Here is a 16,816-nt window from a genome sequence, read left to right as displayed (position 1 = left end):
AGCCATAGCTCTGGCAGAGGTTGTCCTTGAAAGGGCAGCTGCTGTGAGATCCCTCTCCAGCCCCACCCACCTCACAGGGTGTCTGTTGTGGGGGAGGAAGGTAAAGGAGATTGTGAGCCGCTCTGAGACTCTTCGGAGTGGAGGGCGGGATATAAATCCAATATCTTCTTCTTCTTGGTCTTCAAATGCTTGTAGAGGCAGTTGATTCATGCCTGAATTAATTGATTAATACACCCCCACACCACTATTTCTGCATAGCAACTATGGACTCTCTTGGTGGTCTCCCATCCAATTACTAACCAGGGACGGACCCTTCTTAGTTTCCAAGACCTGCAAAGATTGGGCTAACCTGGACCACACAGATGAAGGTCCATGTAAATTAATAACAGTTGATTTGTCTTTATAAAACTACTTTTACTTCTAAACTGCCTCAAGTACCATCTGGAGGGGAAAGACAGGTTAGACATCTGTGTTAACAACGATGCCTACACTCTGAACACAGAGCAGGAGGGGGGCCCTCACTGGGGTAATGATCATTATAAATTTTGTGCATCGTGCAGGGGTTTAACTAGATGATCCTTGGGAGCCCCTTCCAGCTCTGGGAGAAGGTCACCACTGCTCCAGTTGTCATTTGAGCCAGGGGTGGAATTCTAGCAGGAGCTCCTTTGCATATTAGGCCACACATTAGGCCCCTGATGCAGCCAATCCTCCAAGAGCTTACAAAAAAGAGTCCTGAAAGCTCTTGGAGGATTGGCTACATCAGGAGGCATGGCCTAATATGCAAAGCAGCTCCTGCGAGAATTCCACCCCTGATTTTTGAGCCCTAGGACGAGTGCCTATAAGTCTCAAGAAACACCTGGACATTCTGGGAACTGAGCAAACAACACCAGCAAGAAACCTGCAAAGATACTTCTGCAGTTCCCAAGAACACGGCTAGATCTCAAACTGCAGAACACCACCCACCAGTCAAATGTCTGACTGACAATTCAAAATAACAACAATTTCCTGCAGCCAAACAAGCAACAGCATAGCAGTGGCCAGTCTCGGCAACACAAACCCCTGGACACCGCGGGGTTAAGTGGTCGTATCCGAGACGCGATTGGCACCCGCTGTCTTCCTCTAGCCCGCCCCTTGCCACGTGGTTCCAGTCCCTTCCCATTGGCTACCCAGGCCTTGTTTTTAAAGCAGCGATTGGGTCGCTGGCGTCAGAGGGGGCGGGCCCTGCCGAGGATTGGCCTTGGAGCTGGCGAGGGGGAGGTGCCTTTGAAGGGAAGGAGGGTCCTGGAGTTGCCAGCGCCGCCGTCAGTCCTGGCTGGCCTCAACCACCGGAGGGTCCGGGTGGAAGCGGAGGGTCGGGGGAGCGGCGCGGCCTGGGCCGGCCTGAGAGGGCCGCCATGCGTCTGCTGCGGTGCCTCCTGAAGGGCCAGTCGGCGCTGGCCGGGGCGCCCAAGTACATCGAGCACTTCAGCAAGTTCTCGCCCTCGCCGCTCTCCATGAAGCAGTTCCTCGACTTCGGTGCGTGGGAGGAAGGATTGGGGGTGGGGGGAAGAGCAAGAGCGAACCGGGCAAGGAATCCCCCGAAAGATCCTCGGGAGTCATTCCTAAGCTGCGCAGCCCTGCACCTCTGATCCCTCCCCAGGGAAACAAAGGTTGTAGGGGTAGCAGCAGGGGACGCCTGAAAAGGGTCATTTTTTTGTGGTTTGTTTAGTACAGTCGCTCTCTTCCCGGCCTGTCTCCTGTGTGCTTTCCTCCTTTCCCCAACAACAGCCCTGTGAGGTAGGTTAAACTGCGACGGTCTGACCGGCCCAAGGTCACACGAGTCGCCTTCCCTGGTAGAATGGGGATTCGAACCTGGTCCTTGCAGATCGTAGTCCAGGCATTGCACTACGCCGGCCAACCAGGTGCGCTGATTTTGCTCTCTGTGTGACTCCTGGGAAGTAAGTGAAAGGTGCAAGCTTAGAATGCACCGGCCTGGCAAGGTTTGAAAAACCAGAGCCTCTACAGTTGCCTTTTAAGGAAGACCTTAAAGGAAGTTCCATTGCACATTGTGTGGCATGCATCTAAATAGATATGCCCTGTGCTTATGTTAACAGGAAGAATCAGATCTAGCAAGCATAGGGTGATCTCCCTCATTGTCTAATGAAGCTGGTATCCCCCCCCCCCCCGTGGATAACCCTCCTCCCCAACAATAGTCTTACAGTCTAAAATCTGCACTGGATTGGCTGTACAGTCTGACATTGCCCTAGAACAGTTTCCCAACCTGTGGGTCGGGACCCAAAAGTGGGTCATAAAGCCTCTGTAAGTGGGTCATGGACCTTCCCTTCCTAATGGCTGCCTCTGCCCTTTCCATTGCTCTCTCTTTGTATTTTGCCAAGCAAGATCTGACCCTTGAAACAGTATCTTTCAAACCATATGTTTGTTGCTCTTTTTTCACCACATATACATCTTGAACAAATAAGGCATGTCTTAGTTGTTACTACAGTGAGTTTTTTATAGTCTTAGGGGAGATTAGAAGGAATAATGGAGAAGGTAAAAAACTGGAATATAGCCCCATAGGTGAAGACTAGGTATGTTGAAATGCCACTTAGGATTCTTGGAGGAGGGCAGCCTTTGTGTGATGTTTGTTGGTTTCTCAAAAGCGTTTGGGTTAGGTGTTATAGAAAATTGATTGCTAAACTAGATGGATGTTGAAGCCACAATTTGCCTAGGGCTCCAAGGTTTACCTTGGACCAACCTTGGATCGGTCACTATACCAAGTTAATTTAAACTTGTGGACCACCATACGAAAAAGGCTGGGAACCACTGGACTGGCGTAACTGGTCGCAACACAATTTTCCTGTGTGTTCAAGTTAATCCAGCTGCAAATGGTAGTTGTATTGCAAAGATATCCAGCATGGTGCAGATGGTAGCCTGTGTAGTTTGCACATGTGTTGCTACTGTGGTCCTAGCACAGCTCCCCATAATGCAGAAATGGTGCTCCCACCCCAGGTTATAACTTCCTTCCTTTTAGCTCCCTCTGTTGTGCAAAAACCCCTCCATCCCTGGACAGTCTCTAGATGTCCTAAACCAGAAGTAGCCAGACTTGCTTAATTTAAGAGCCACATAGAATACACATCAGAAGTTTGAGAGTAGCAAAACATGAACGTCAGATGTTTGAGAGCTGGAGGGAAGGAAAGCAAATAGATGGGGGAGGAAGGATGAAGTGTAAAGAAAGCAACTTTAAATGCATTATCCAAGCTGCCAGTTAGCTTGGCTTGGAGAAGTGATTTAAAGAGAAAAATACCTTCTGTAAGCCGCCGATGAGGCATTGGGGGCTTCGAGAGACACAAAATATTTTTGAAAGAGCAACATGTGGCTCCTGAGCCACAATTTGGCCACCCCTGTCCTAAACCAGTCTCTTGATTGCAACATCCCAGTGAATAGGTTTGTATGTAATCTATGTAACCACGTCATCTTTTCCTATCTGTGTAAGAACACACAAGTTATCTTGCTGGGTTGACATCAGGGAGCTGTATAGCCCAGCATACTGTTTCCAGCAATGCCCATATAGCCACTACAGGGAGGTTTGCAAACAGAGCATGTTGACTACAGGCTTCACCTGATGGCTGTTCTTTGGCATCTACCCCCTTCTTTTCTGTGCTAATACATGAAGGAAAGAACAACATTCTACAATTTAATGTGGAATAACCCACAACATCCCACAATCTCAGCTAATCCTCCCTCTAAGGTGTGGTGTCTTGTGAGCAAAAATTCTACTTCATGAGCTACTGGCATTAAAGTTATGAGTTACTGCATAAATTATTGTGCTCTGGGGTCATCCTTCCTGAGCTAAGACAAAAAATGTGTGAGCCAGAGGCTAAAAAACTGTGAGCTAGCTCATACTAACTCAGCTTGGAACACTGGTCTCAGCTAATTGCTGCTTCTTTCCCATCCATTCATCTAAGTACGCGTACACATATGCATGCCTCTCTGCACATTGCTTAAGATTTCCTTTAATGGTGCTTCTTAGGTTGTTGGGTAGGAAGGTATCTGATGCAATCCTTGGTGGTTGTGTGTCTGCCTTACATCTCAGCTTCCCACTAAGTGGTGTAGCAGTTGCAGTCTTGGACTCAGGTTTGGGAAACACAGGTTGGGTCATTCTCCCTGGTCATTCTCCCTTGGTCTTGCATTCCTTAATGGGTCGTGATTGTGAGGATAAAATGGAGGAGGGGAGAATGATGCAGGCTGCTTTGGATTCCCATTCAGAGGAGAGAAAAGGAAAGGTCCCCTGTGTAAGCACCAGTCGTTTCCGACTCTGGGGTGACATTGCTTTCACAACGTTTTCACGGCAGACTTTTTACGGGGTGGTTTGTCATTGCCTTCCCCGGTCATTACGCTTTCCCCCCAGCAAGCTGGGTACTCAGTCAACTTTGGGCCGGCTACCTGAACCAGCTTTTGCTGGGATAGAACTCAGGTCGTGAGCAGAGAGTTCAGATCACAGTACTGCAGTACTGCTGCTTTTCCACGGGGCTGCCAGAGGAGAGAAGCAGGGTATAAATATTGTCACAGATCTCTCTCTACACCAGAGTGGTGTAGGGGCAGTTGTGTTGGTGTGAGTTCAGGGAGCACCAGCCTTAAGCTCCAGCTGAGCTGTGGAACATGTTGGAGGCCTGGGCCAGTTGGTCTCCTTCAGCCTGTTCTGCCAACCCCTGCTGAGGTCTGCGTGTGCTGGACTGAGCTCCCTGGAGGAAGCTCAGGGCCTAAAGGCAAGAGATAATGCCTATCTGCATTCCTGCAAATACTTGCCTTCCCTCCCCAGGAAGAATTCCTTTCCCTCCAGATCTCCGCAAAGCTATTACCCTGTTCTCTTTTCTATTGCCTGTGCCATTGAGCAGATGTCTTCCTTTTCAACCCATCCATCCTTCTCCCTTTACCAGGTGTGTGATCTTTTGGCTTACCTATGGCTGCGTCCACACAGTATTAAATGTTAGCAATGGGTTTTTATGTTTGGACAGAACAATGACATCGGGAATGTGCAGAAATAACCCAAATATCCAACAGTTTGTGGATACATGCAAAGCCCAGAAGTCATCAGATGTTCTTCTGTAAATCACACCTCTCGTTCAGCATAACTGTATAATCTTGTAATGGAATAGTGCCATAGTGGTGGTCTGTCTAGTCCAATATCTAGTCCAGTTTCCCAACAGTTGCTCAGTTCAATAATACTTAAAATTTACCAGTCAAGCCCATTCCTGCTCACCTGTGATAGTGATTCTGAGATCCCTGAGAGCTGTGTAAGGGTGTACTTTGCTTTCTCTAAATACAAAATTCACAATGTACCGATTTAGAATCATAGAGTTGGAAAGGACCTTTAGGGTCATCTAGTCCAACCCCCTGCACAATGCAGGAAACTCACAAACACCTCCCCCTAAATTCACAGGATCTTCACTGCTGTCAGATGGCCATCTAGCCTCTGTTAAAAAACCTCCAAGGAAGGAGAGCCCACCACCTCCCGAGGAAGCCTGTTCCATTGAGGAATTGCTCTAACGGTCAGGAAGTTCTTCCTAACATTGAGCCAGAAGCTCTTTTGATTTAATTTCAACCCATTGGTTTTGGTTCTACCTTCCGGGGCCACAGAAAGCAATTTCGCAACATCCTTTATATGATAGCCCTTCAAGTACTTGAAGATGGTGATCATATCGCCTCTCAGCCGCCTCCTCTCCAGGCTAAACATCCCCAGCTGCTCAACCTTTCTTCATAGGACTTGGTCTTCAGACCCCTCACCATCTTCATCGCCCTCCTCTGGACCCGTTCCAGCTTGTCTATATCCTTTAAAATGTGGTGCCCAAAACTGAACACAATACTCCAGATGAGGTCTTACAAGAGCAGAGTAAAGTGATACCATCACATCACATGATCTGGACACTATACTTCTGTTGATACAGCCCAAAATTGCATTTGCCTTTTTAGCCATTGCATCACACTGTTGACTTATGTTCAGCGTATGATCCACTAAGGATCCTAGCGTATGATCCACTAAGGATCCTAGATCCTTTTTGCACATACTACTGCTAAGACAAGTCTCCCCCATTCTATAACCATGCATTTAGGGGAGAAAGACATGAGAATGCTGCGATAGTAAATCTGCGCAATATGTATTTAGTCCACTCTACCTCCAGGGAGCAGAGGGAAGCGTCCATGGTTCTTGTTTCTTCTTTATGTTCTCACAGCAGTCTCCAGGGCCATCTGTGGATTGAGGATTTAAATCCAGCTCTTGTGTCTTATTCTAACACACTAATTACTGTGTGATAAAGCAGGGCTTTTTTTCTGGGGGAACACAGTGGAGCAGCATTTTGGAACCTCTTAATGGAAACAAAATTCTCAAAAAAATGTTTAAAAGTTCATGGGAGGCACCTGTTTCTCTTTCATTTCCCTCTTGAGAGTTCCAGCACCTCTTTTTCCAGGCAAAAAGCCCCAGTAATGAAGATCTGTGACTTGTAGTATGGTGGATCTGTCTGCAGATCCCCATTTGCACAGTAGCTGCTTGGGCAGGATTGGGTTATTTCTGCTGTATGTTCCTCTCTGTGTTGGTAAATTACCCAGACCTTTAAGTGGCAGTGTGCAGTGTCCTCTGTAAGACTGGGAGCCTAGCATCTGGTGCTGGTCTTGATAGAGAACAACTTCTACTAGTCACATAGTTGGATTTTGCTCCCTGTTTACCTGGGCTTAATACCCATGCTTTTTGGAATGCCAAAAAGGAGGCAGTCAAAGGAAAAACAGGTTAACACGCACGCACACACACCACTGCTGTTTGCAGAAGCAGAGGAAAATGCTCAGAGAATGCAGTGTCCTGTTTACGCTGTTGTGTTGGGAGGAGGGAGCGCAAGGTGTCCTTTAGAGGTTGAGTGAAGGACAGCGGGGAGGGGGGAGGGGTGGCTGGGAGGATTTGGAATCTCAGGAGAGATGACAGATCCCCCCTGATCCCCTCCTCCCCTGCAATGTTTTATCCAGAACGTGACGACCGTGTCCAATGATTTTTCAAAACAGTGGAGCTATATAAAGCGCTCTGGGATCTTTGCCTGGTGTGGGTGACGAACGGAAACCCACAACAGAATGTGAGCTTGTGTCTTTTTTTAATCCCTTCCAGTGGTTGCTTGCACAGCTCGGGTGGCTGCTCAACCTTTGCGTGTCTCTCTTTGGTGGAAAGCTAGGGGTGGAAGGTTGCTCTTAAATTGCTGCCCTGGTTTTCCTACAGCTCTGTAAGAGGGGTAGCTGTTGTTCGACTGTTGCATCAAACCAGGGGGGAATCTTGCAGGGATGGAAAGTCCGGACAGATTTACTGTGGCATAAGCTCTGGCCCTCACCAAAGCTTCTGCCTCAGTGCATCTGTAGTCTTCATGAGTAGCCCTGGGTGTGACTCACACCCCGTGGGAGACAAGTGTGCATGATCCAGTCTGCTTTCTCTGGGGGGTACTTGCTGGCGTACCCTTCCTTCCCTCTTTGTCTTTTCCATCTTTTACCGAGCTAAGAGCATTCTCACCTTTGGGTACCTGCCTCCCTGTTTCCTTCCAAATGCTGCCATTTATTCCCATGCCATCTTAAGAACATAAGAACATAAGAGAAGCCATGTTGGATCAGGCCAACGGCCCATCAAGTCCAACACTCTGTGTCACACAGTGGCAAAAAATGTTATATACACACATACACTGTGGCTAATAGCCACTGATGGACCTGTGCTCCATATTTTTATCTAAACCCCTCTTGAAGGTGGCTATACTTGTGGCCGCCACCACCTCCTGTGGCAGTGAATTCCACATGTTAATCACCCTTTGGGTGAAGAAGTACTTCCTTTTATCCGTCTTCAGTAGCAATGGCCTTCTTGACCATTTTGCATGATCGGTTTGGTACTGCTTTGGGGGCAGAAGTAAAGCCCCTTGGCCTCTGGTCAGAGTGGGCCATAGTCCAGAAAAGATTGTATTGGAATTTAAAAAAAAAAGTTTTCAAGGGGCTGCTCAGTTCCTGTCAATTATCACTTTTGTGCTTCCTGATTTATTTATTTACATGTATGTATACCATCCAGTCTTCTAGGGCTGGCATCCCAAACCTAGTTTTGATACTGTTTGAAAGCAGTAAACAGAGAGAGGCAGTATGTGGTCAGTGTGTCAGACTAGGATCTGGAGAGACCCAGATTCAAATTCCCATTCTGCTTTGGAGGCTTGCTGGTACAGTTGCCAACTTCCAGGTAGTAGCTGGAGATCCCTGTTGTTAGAACCGATATCCAGGTGATAGGTATTAATTAACCTGGAGAAAATGGCTGCTTTGGAAGGCAGACTCTACAGCATTGTACCCCGTTGAAGTCCTTCCCCCAAATTCCGCCCTCCTCAGGCTCCACCCCCAAAGGCTCCAGGTGTTTCCCAACCTGGAGCTGGCTGGGTGACCTATACCCAGTCACACATTGCAGTCACATCTGTTTTGTGAGGAATAAAATGGAAGAGGTGAGAGCAACATAAGCCGCTTTGGGTCCCCGTTGAGGAGAAATGAAGTCATTAAAAAAAATCCACACACACAGCTTTCCCCTTTCGTTCAAGCTCAGGCTGGCCCCAGAGCAGTGTTCCCTCTAAGCTGAGTTAGCATGAGCTAGCTTACAGATTTTTAGCTTCCAGTTCACACATTTTTGTCTTAGCTCAGGAAGGCTGACCTCAGAGCACAGTGATTTATGCAGCAGCTCACAGCTTTCATGCCAGTAGCTCACAAAGTAAAATTTTTGCTCACAAGACTGCAGCTTAGAGGGAACATTGCCCCAGAGCTCTCCAGAATGACTCTGTTTTACAGCCTTGCTGGACAGCTAGGCAGAGGTAGGAATTCCACCTGTCCCCTCCCCCGACTTCTTCCAAGTGGCTGTTTCAGAGGTGGGGGCTAGAAAGCGTGAGCCAAGATTGGGGCAGAATATTTTAAAAAGACACAAAAGTGGATGCAATCCACATCATGCGAACCAAATGGCATGTAGCAGCAGGCAGGGTTTCAGTTTTCCAGGATTCTTTGTCAGGCTGGATGTTATAACAAGAAGTTTAACAAAAAAAAATCTGCCCAAGGAAATGGGGTACTGCTGATAGCCTTTCCTAGGAAGAACGGGGCTGCCACACAGGAATGGGCAGAGATTTCTGGGGAAATGGCAGTGGGGTTACATGGAAAGAACATCCCCCTCATTTTGGCATCTTGGGGGCTTTCAGTGGCTTGGTAATTTCTCCCTGGTTCCTTTTAGATGCATTCGAGTAGGGTTCCCCCCCCTTTTTTTTTTTTGTAAAATAAGCAGGACAGCTTTTGAAAATTTGAAAAACCAAATGAACAAAAGTTCTCATGTTCCAAAGCTGAGCCCTGTTGTTGAAAACAGGTTCCACAAGTGGGCCTTAATTTGTATGGGAGGAATTAAGTACCTGTGTTTGTTCCCATCAGGTAAAGTAACAGCTATTCTCTATTCTCTTCCATGATGTGAAGGGTGGCATTCGGAGAGGTGGTACACCCCGGAAATCCTACCCACACACTTTAGATCGCCCAGCGGGAATTGAATGGGGGCAGCCATGATGGGGTCAGGGGTCCATACAAAGATTCCCAGGTCTGGCCACTGGAATTCCTATTTATGTTTTGGTTGCTAACCCGGGATCAAAAACATCCCTGTCCCTGCTTCTTTAGATTATTCTCTAGACCTCCATGAGGTCTAGCAATTTGCTGTTTGGAATGTGAACTGACTTTTGTCCCCCAGCAGCTGCCCCATTTTGTGTGTTAGCATGACACATAAAATCAGCAAGGAGTTGTATTTGTGTGGCTTGAGTGGTTGCAGGCAAGACTCTTCATTCATTGGATGAAGAAAGGCAAAGATGCGTGAGAATGTGCGAGCACGCAGCCACACAAAGTAAGAACTGAGATTAATCAACTGGATTGAATTATGTTAAGAATTGTCAGCCCCCATTCTCCCAGTCACCATATTATCTGTCCAATGCCATCTGTTGGATAATGACAGTTTAGATCGGGGTGGTCAAACTTGCTTAATGTAAGAGCCATATACAATAAACATCAGATATTTGAGAGCCGCAAGACATGTCAGATGTTTGAGAGCTGTAAAACAGGAAGGAGGGAAGGAAGATGAGGAGGGAGGCAGAGGTGGAAAGAAAGCAAATTAAAATGTGTTCTCCAAGCTGCCAGCTGACTTGACTTGGAGGAGTGATTTAAAGGGACCAGCTTCTGCTGGGATCAAACTCAGGTTGTGAGCAGAGGGCTCCGACTGCAGAACTGCAGCTTTACCACTCTGCGTCCCTGGTTTAGATAATCCCAGTTACAAGGACTAGGTCGGGAGTCCAAACGCCTTTATGGCTTGGGCTTCTAGAAGAAGCTTGGTGAAGTAATAGTGCAATCTTTGTTTATTTCATTCATAACCCCCCTTTCTCCCCAATGAGTATCCAAAACAGCTTACATCATTCTCCTCTCCTCCATTTTTTCTCACAACAACCCTGTGAAGTAGGTTAAGGCTGAGAGTGTGTGACTTGTCCAAGGTCACCCAGCAAGCTTCCATAGCATGAGTGGGGATCCAAACCTGAGTTTCCCAGATCCTAATCTGACACTTTTAACCACTCCACCACACTGGCTCTCTCTGATCCTAAAGCAGAATTCCATCTTTCTGACTCAGCCCATTGATTTTGAGGTTTTTCGTGTGCTTGGTCTATGAGACTTGCACAGATGAGAGCATTCTCTCCGTGGGGCGAGGGGAGGCAAATTATGGAGCAAGGTTTCTTTTGATGTTTGTCAGAGTTCCTCAGTTGCTTCTAAGATAGCCTTAGGGTTGACACGCTGCTTTGATGTTTATAAGAGCCCTTGGCACAGAGTGTTAAAGCTGCAGTACTGCAGTCCTAAGCTCTGCTCACGACCTGAGTTTGATCCCCGGTGGAAGAGGTTGACTCAGCCTTCCATCCTTCTGAGGTTGGTAAAATGAGGACCCAGCTTGCTGGGGGAAAGTGTAGATGACTGGGGAAGGTAATGGCAAACCACCCCGTAAAAAGTCTACCATGAAAACGTTGTGAAAGCAACATCACCCCAGAGTCAAAAATGACTGGTGCTTGCACTGGGGATCTTTCCTTTTCCTTTCCTTTGATGTTTATGGGCAGTTTTCTTTGTTTTTCTGCTTTTCCCAGTTTGGTGAAGGAGAGCCAGTTTGGTGTAGTGGTTAAGTGTGCGGTCTCTTATCTGGGAGAACCGGGTTTGATTCCCCACTCCTCCACTTGCAGCTGCTGGCATGGCCTTGGGTCAGCCATAGCTCTGGCAGAGGTTGTCCTTGAAAGGGCAGCTGCTGTGAGAGCCCTCTCCAGCCCCACCCACCTCACGGGGTGTCTGTTGTGGGGGAGGAAGGTAAAGGAGATTGTGAGCCGCTCTGAGACTCTTCGGAGTGGAGGGTGGGATATAAATCCAATATCTTCTTCATCTTAAAGTCTCCTTTGGTTAAACTTATGGATATCTTATAATATTGATTTTATTTCTGATCTCTGCCTTAGGAAGGAAAGCACGTAAGTGGTGTCCTGCTGGATGGGACCAGCGGTCCATCTATTTCAGTATTTTCCCTCTTTGCCAACGGGGGCCAGGTGGCGGCTGGGTCGGGTTGGTTTCCAGAGTGAGCTTTGTTCTCTTACTGCCCTTCTGCAAGATGGCTGGCAAGGAAAGGCTCAAGTGACTCTTTGTCTTGCCCCAGATCCAACGGGGAACACTTGAAATGCTTTGTCAGGCTGTCCCAGTAGAGCCAGAACATAAGAGCTGCTGTTGACGGCTCCGAAAAGAAGTCAAGCTTTTTTTCAGTGCAGAGCAGTTCTTTTGGGTGCATTTTCTGGCTTGCTTGAATTGCATTCAGGAATGCCTGATTATGGTTTGGTGGAACAAAACAGGAGTCAGTCTCACCTTTAAGACCAGCTTAGTTTTATTCAGAACATAAGCTTTCGTGTGCTCTAAGCACACTTCATCAGACGAGGAATCCAGCACAATGAGCAGAGCCACACATAGCTGGTAGGCAGCGGCTCAGAATGCAAAATGGTACAGATTCTGCACTCTAAACCCCTGCCTACCAGATAATTTTACTATTCTGTCATTGGATCTTAAATCTGTACCATTTTGCATTCTGAGCCACTGCCTACCAGCTATGTGTGGCTCTGCTCACTGTGCCGGATTCTGCGTCTGATGAAGTGTGCTTAGAGCACATGAAAGCTTACGTTCTGAATAAAACTAAGTTGGTCTTAAAGGTGCGATTGACTTCCTATTTTGTTCTACTACTTCAGACCAACACGGCTGCCTACTTGGAGCTCTCTATATGGTGTGGTGATTAATTAATAAGAAAAAGCACTCTTTGTGTCTCTGTGCTGCCACCTAGGGACCCCATGTCCTAATGCCAGGGGGGATGAGGTCTTCCTGTGGCAAACCAATGCAAAAACTGCCATGTGCTCAGAGGGGCTCTTGGTGGCTCTGATTTTACACAGCTGATCCTTGGCATTCAGAGCAGGTTCTGAGGTTCAGCTCTGGTGTGCCATGGCTGAAGCTATGACTTGGCCTTGCTCTGCACTTGCAAAGGTAATGCCAAAGAGATGCTCAACTGTAGTAACAGGTGGTCATGTGATCTCATTAGATCGGCTCAGTTAACACCTGTAGCGTGGAAGCAAGCTATTATCATGATTGAATCCTTAATGGGATAGTATCTGACTTCACAGTAAACTCTAATTAAGGTATTCTTGAGTTAAAGAGTTCACAAGAGCAGTGTCTGGGGTCAACTGAAGCCTTGCCTTAGCTCTGGGTATAACAAGGGCTGGGTATAACAAGGCTAGAATATAAAAAGTCCTGAGGTATTCTGATATGGGGAAGGTGGATGGGGTTATAGAAAACATTGGGAAGGATTGTGTATAGAATCAGAGCTGGAAGGGATCTCCAGGGTCATCTAAGTCCAGCCTCCTGCACAATGCAGGAAATTCACAAATACCTGCCCTGCACACGGCCACATGTGCATCCCCAGCAACCCCTGCTCCATGCCCAGAAGATGGCAAAAACCTTCAGGATCCCTCGCCAAACTGGCCTGGAGAAAAATTGCTGGCCGACCCCAAAGTGTCAATCAGCATTTCCCTGGGCCTGTAAGAAAGGGCCATGAGAACTAAGCACTGAGGCAACCCCTTCCTGCCCTTTTTCTCTTGATCTGCCTAATTCACATGTCCATCTAACCTCTGTTTAAGAACCTCCAAGGAAGGAGAGCCCACCACCTCCCAAGGAAACCTGTTCCACTGAGGAACCGCTCTGTCAGGAAGTTCGTCCTAATGTTTAGCTGCAAACTCTTTTGATTTAATTTCAACCTGTATGGTAGCATGTAGTTGTTAGTATGTCAGGTGTGAATCTGGGAGACCCAGGTTCAAATTCTGACTCTGCCATAGAAGCTGTGCTGGGTGACCTGTTGGGCCAGTGCCACACTCTCAGCCTACCACTCAGGGAGAGATGAAATGGAGAAGGGGAAATGTTAAAAGCTATTTTGCTTCCACGTTGGGGTAAAAAAATGAGATACAAATGAAGTAAGTAAACATACTAGGAGTAATCTGGCGTCGCCTTGATCTGTCTTGATCTTGGAACAGGTATTGTACCTGGATGATTTGTTTGTCTTGAGACGAGTGTGCTTTTCCTTGGCGTGTGCACAATCCGTTAACAGTGTTCCTTTTTCCTTAGGCTCCAGCAATGCGTGTGAGAAAACCTCCTTCACGTTCCTTCGCCAAGAACTCCCCGTCCGGCTGGCCAACATCATGAAGGAAATCAATCTCCTTCCAGACCGTGTGCTGAGCACCCCCTCCGTCCAGCTGGTGCAGAGCTGGTAGGTTCCTGCCCCCACTTCCCCCAGTCCTGTGGGTATGCCACAAGAACCTCAGGAGACTGAGCCACCATTTTGCTTTCCAATTCTGGAAATCTGTACAATCAAGTAAAGTTCTTGGGAATTCCCAAGGTCTTTTAGGTCATCCCTCTCTCTGCTTTGGAGAGAGAACAGTTGAGACCTGTGAGTGCTGCAAAAAGTTGACGAGGAGGCGAAACTGTGTATGATTTGAATTATTGTGCATGACGATTGCCAGGCTAGAGGGAAAACAACAGCAACAACAAAAATCGAGCTGCCTGTAGAATCTCAGCACATCTGGGAGATGGCTAGGCTGTTCCCTGAGATGCTGCTTTTCCTATGCACAGGGAATTTCTGCATGGAGGAGCATTTAGTCCTCACCTTCTGCCTGAAAGAGTACAGGTAGGATCACTGACCTTCAGGTGGTGGCTGGAGAAATCCTCGGGTTACAACTCATCTCCAGGCAACAGAGATCAATTTACTTGGAGGAAATAGCCATTTGGAAGTCGAGATTGTATGACATTTATGTCCCGTCCCTGTCCTCCCCAAATCGCACAATCCTCAGACTCTACCCCCAAAGTCCCCAGGTATTTCTCAACCTGGCAAACAAAGCTCAGTGTGGCATACATTGGTTTCCTCTCCTCCCTTTTGTCCTGGCAACAGCCCTGTGAAGTAGATCTAGGTGTGTGTAGCAGTTGAAAAGAGCAAGAGTCCAGTAGCCCCTAAAAGACTAACAAAGTTTGTGGCAGAGGATGAGCTGCCATGAGCAAGGCCGGCCCTAGACTGTCTGGCACCCTAGGCAAGACTAACATCTGGTGCTCTCCCTCCACTGATAATATCACCAAGTCTCATGGGGGTGCCCAATTCGGCACCCCCAGAAGGCTAGCACCCTAGCCAATTGCTTAGTTTGCCTAGTGGAAGGGCTGGCCCTGTTTGTAAGTCGCTGCTTACTTCTTCAGACCTGAAGAAGTAAGTGGCGACTCACGAAAGCTCATATCCTCCTACAAATTTTGTTAGCCTGCGAGGTGGATGAGGCTGAGAGAGAGAGAGAGAAAATGACTGGCTTGAGGTAATCTGGCAAGCTTCAGTCCATGGTGGGGGTTTGAATCCAGGTCTCCAGATCCTCATCTGATACTCTAACCTCCACTACACCACTCTTACCTCTTTTCAACAAAGGTCTTGCTTTTCCCTGCAAGTCCCTGTGTGTATAGTTCAGTGGCAGAGCATCCGCTTTGCACACAGAAGGCCCTAAATTCAGCCTTCAGCACCTCCGCTAAAAGGACCAGGCAGTAGGTGATGTGCAAGATCTCTCCCTGAGACCCAAGACAGCTGCTCCCAAGACTGACCTTGATGGACCAATGTTCTGATTCAGTATAAGGCACTTCATTGTTTTCTTGGGGCTCATGCATTGTTTCTGGGTGCCAATGAATAAATGTTTGATCATCAGCTTTTCTTGGGGAAGACATTTAGGTACAGTTTTTAAAAAAGCCAGTGTAAACGCTCTTTTTAAAAAAAAAAGTCATAGTGAAAACGTGCCAAAAATAGCAGCCACTTAAAAATGGGGGAAGTCAGTGACGTAGCTTGGTGTAAAGCTTTAAAAACTGGATCTTAAACCCTGCCCCCTCCCTTCAGTTTTATTCAGCAAGCATGTAGAAAACAGTGAAATAATCTTTTTCCTTCCAGTCTTGTTAACTGAAGAGGCTATTTTAAAAGCATAGTAACCCTGGAGCCTTTGCTTGCGCTGTGCTTGTCCACACAGGACTGTTCCCCTACAGGTGTGTTTTCAATAGAGAAAAAAATCATCACAAAATAGGCCTTTTAAAACGACAGAAGGACAGAACAAAGTACAGAGGGTTAACTGCAATGTAATCGGAAGACTGGAGGTCCGTGAAAACGGGATGAAGAAATCGTAGCGATCTGCAGATTCAGCCTGGTCTGGTAGAGAACCTCATAGCACAGCCTTGAGCCAGTCTCTCCTAAATTGTACCTGCTGTCTTGGACAAGGTAGAACCATCTGCTCTCTGACATCCACACCCCTTTCACAATTTCAAAGAGGCTGCAGACAGTTGCCTCTGCTTTCAAAAGGCCTGGCGGACATCAGATTCACAAGTTCCATGCCTTTGACTGAGTCAGGTAATTCGTTTGTTAAGATCCATGTTGTTTGCTCTGACTGGCAGGTCAGCTTTTCAGGGTTTCAGGCAGAAGTCAGTGACTGTCCTCCCAGGACAACCACCTTTTAACTTCAGATGCCTGGGATTGAACCTGGGACTTTTTGCATGCAAAGTGGACTCTCTTCCATTGTGCCACGACCCCTCCCCTAAACAAATCAGTATGTGAATCTGCCTTATGCTGAGTCAGGCTGTTGGTTCCTAATTGCCTATTCTGACCTGCAGTAACCATTCAGGGTCTTGGGGCAAAGTCTTCCACATAACCATCCACTGCCTGAGGCTTTTAACCAGAGATGGAAGGGAGTGAACTTGAGAGCTTCTGCATGCTGAGCAGATGCTCCCTTTCTCTGACTAGTATCTTCCTCCAGAAGAGAAATTAAGCATATGGGGTGCTGAATGATCTGTGAGTCTGCGTCTGGAGAAGGGAGGATTGTGGATTCCCTGGCCCCCTTCTTTTGTGGATGCTATTAGCAGGCACCAGCAGCTTGAACGTTCCCTGCATTGTGCTGCTGACAAAGCAAGCTCTGGCTCGGAAACCTTCAGTTGGAGTAGCTGCTAGTCTTTAAAGGGCCTCCAGGCTGTTTCAGCCCTCAGCTGGGTAGTCCAGGCTAGTCCAATCTGGGGAGCTAAGCAGAGGCAGCTCTGGTTAGCAGTTGGATTTAGGAGACCACCAGGGAGATCCAGGGTTGCTTTACAGAGGTAGGCAATGGCAAACTGCCTCTGAACGTCTCTTTAGCTTGAGTTGCCGTTACTGGTTTGGGAAATACTTGGAGATTTGTAG

General features: G+C 47.5%; 1 protein-coding gene across 2 annotated transcripts in view; it reads left to right on the top strand.

Moving 5' to 3' along the window:
* Positions 1-1,275: 1,275 nt before the first annotated feature.
* PDK2 (pyruvate dehydrogenase kinase 2) overlaps positions 1,276-16,816 on the top strand; it is a 35,884-nt gene continuing 20,343 nt past the window's right edge. For both annotated transcript variants that reach the window (XM_060255419.1, XM_060255418.1), the window contains exons 1-2: positions 1,276-1,515; positions 13,711-13,852. In XM_060255419.1, coding sequence (XP_060111402.1) covers positions 1,395-1,515; positions 13,711-13,852 — 263 coding nt within the window. In that variant the 5' untranslated portion in view covers positions 1,276-1,394. The remainder of the gene's footprint in view (positions 1,516-13,710; positions 13,853-16,816) is intronic.

Source organism: Heteronotia binoei, chromosome 15, assembly GCF_032191835.1.
Source record: "Heteronotia binoei isolate CCM8104 ecotype False Entrance Well chromosome 15, APGP_CSIRO_Hbin_v1, whole genome shotgun sequence".
NCBI lineage: Eukaryota > Metazoa > Chordata > Lepidosauria > Squamata > Gekkonidae > Heteronotia > Heteronotia binoei.
The sequence above is the reverse complement of the archived record's forward strand: the minus strand, read 5'-3'. Positions and strand labels throughout refer to the sequence as shown.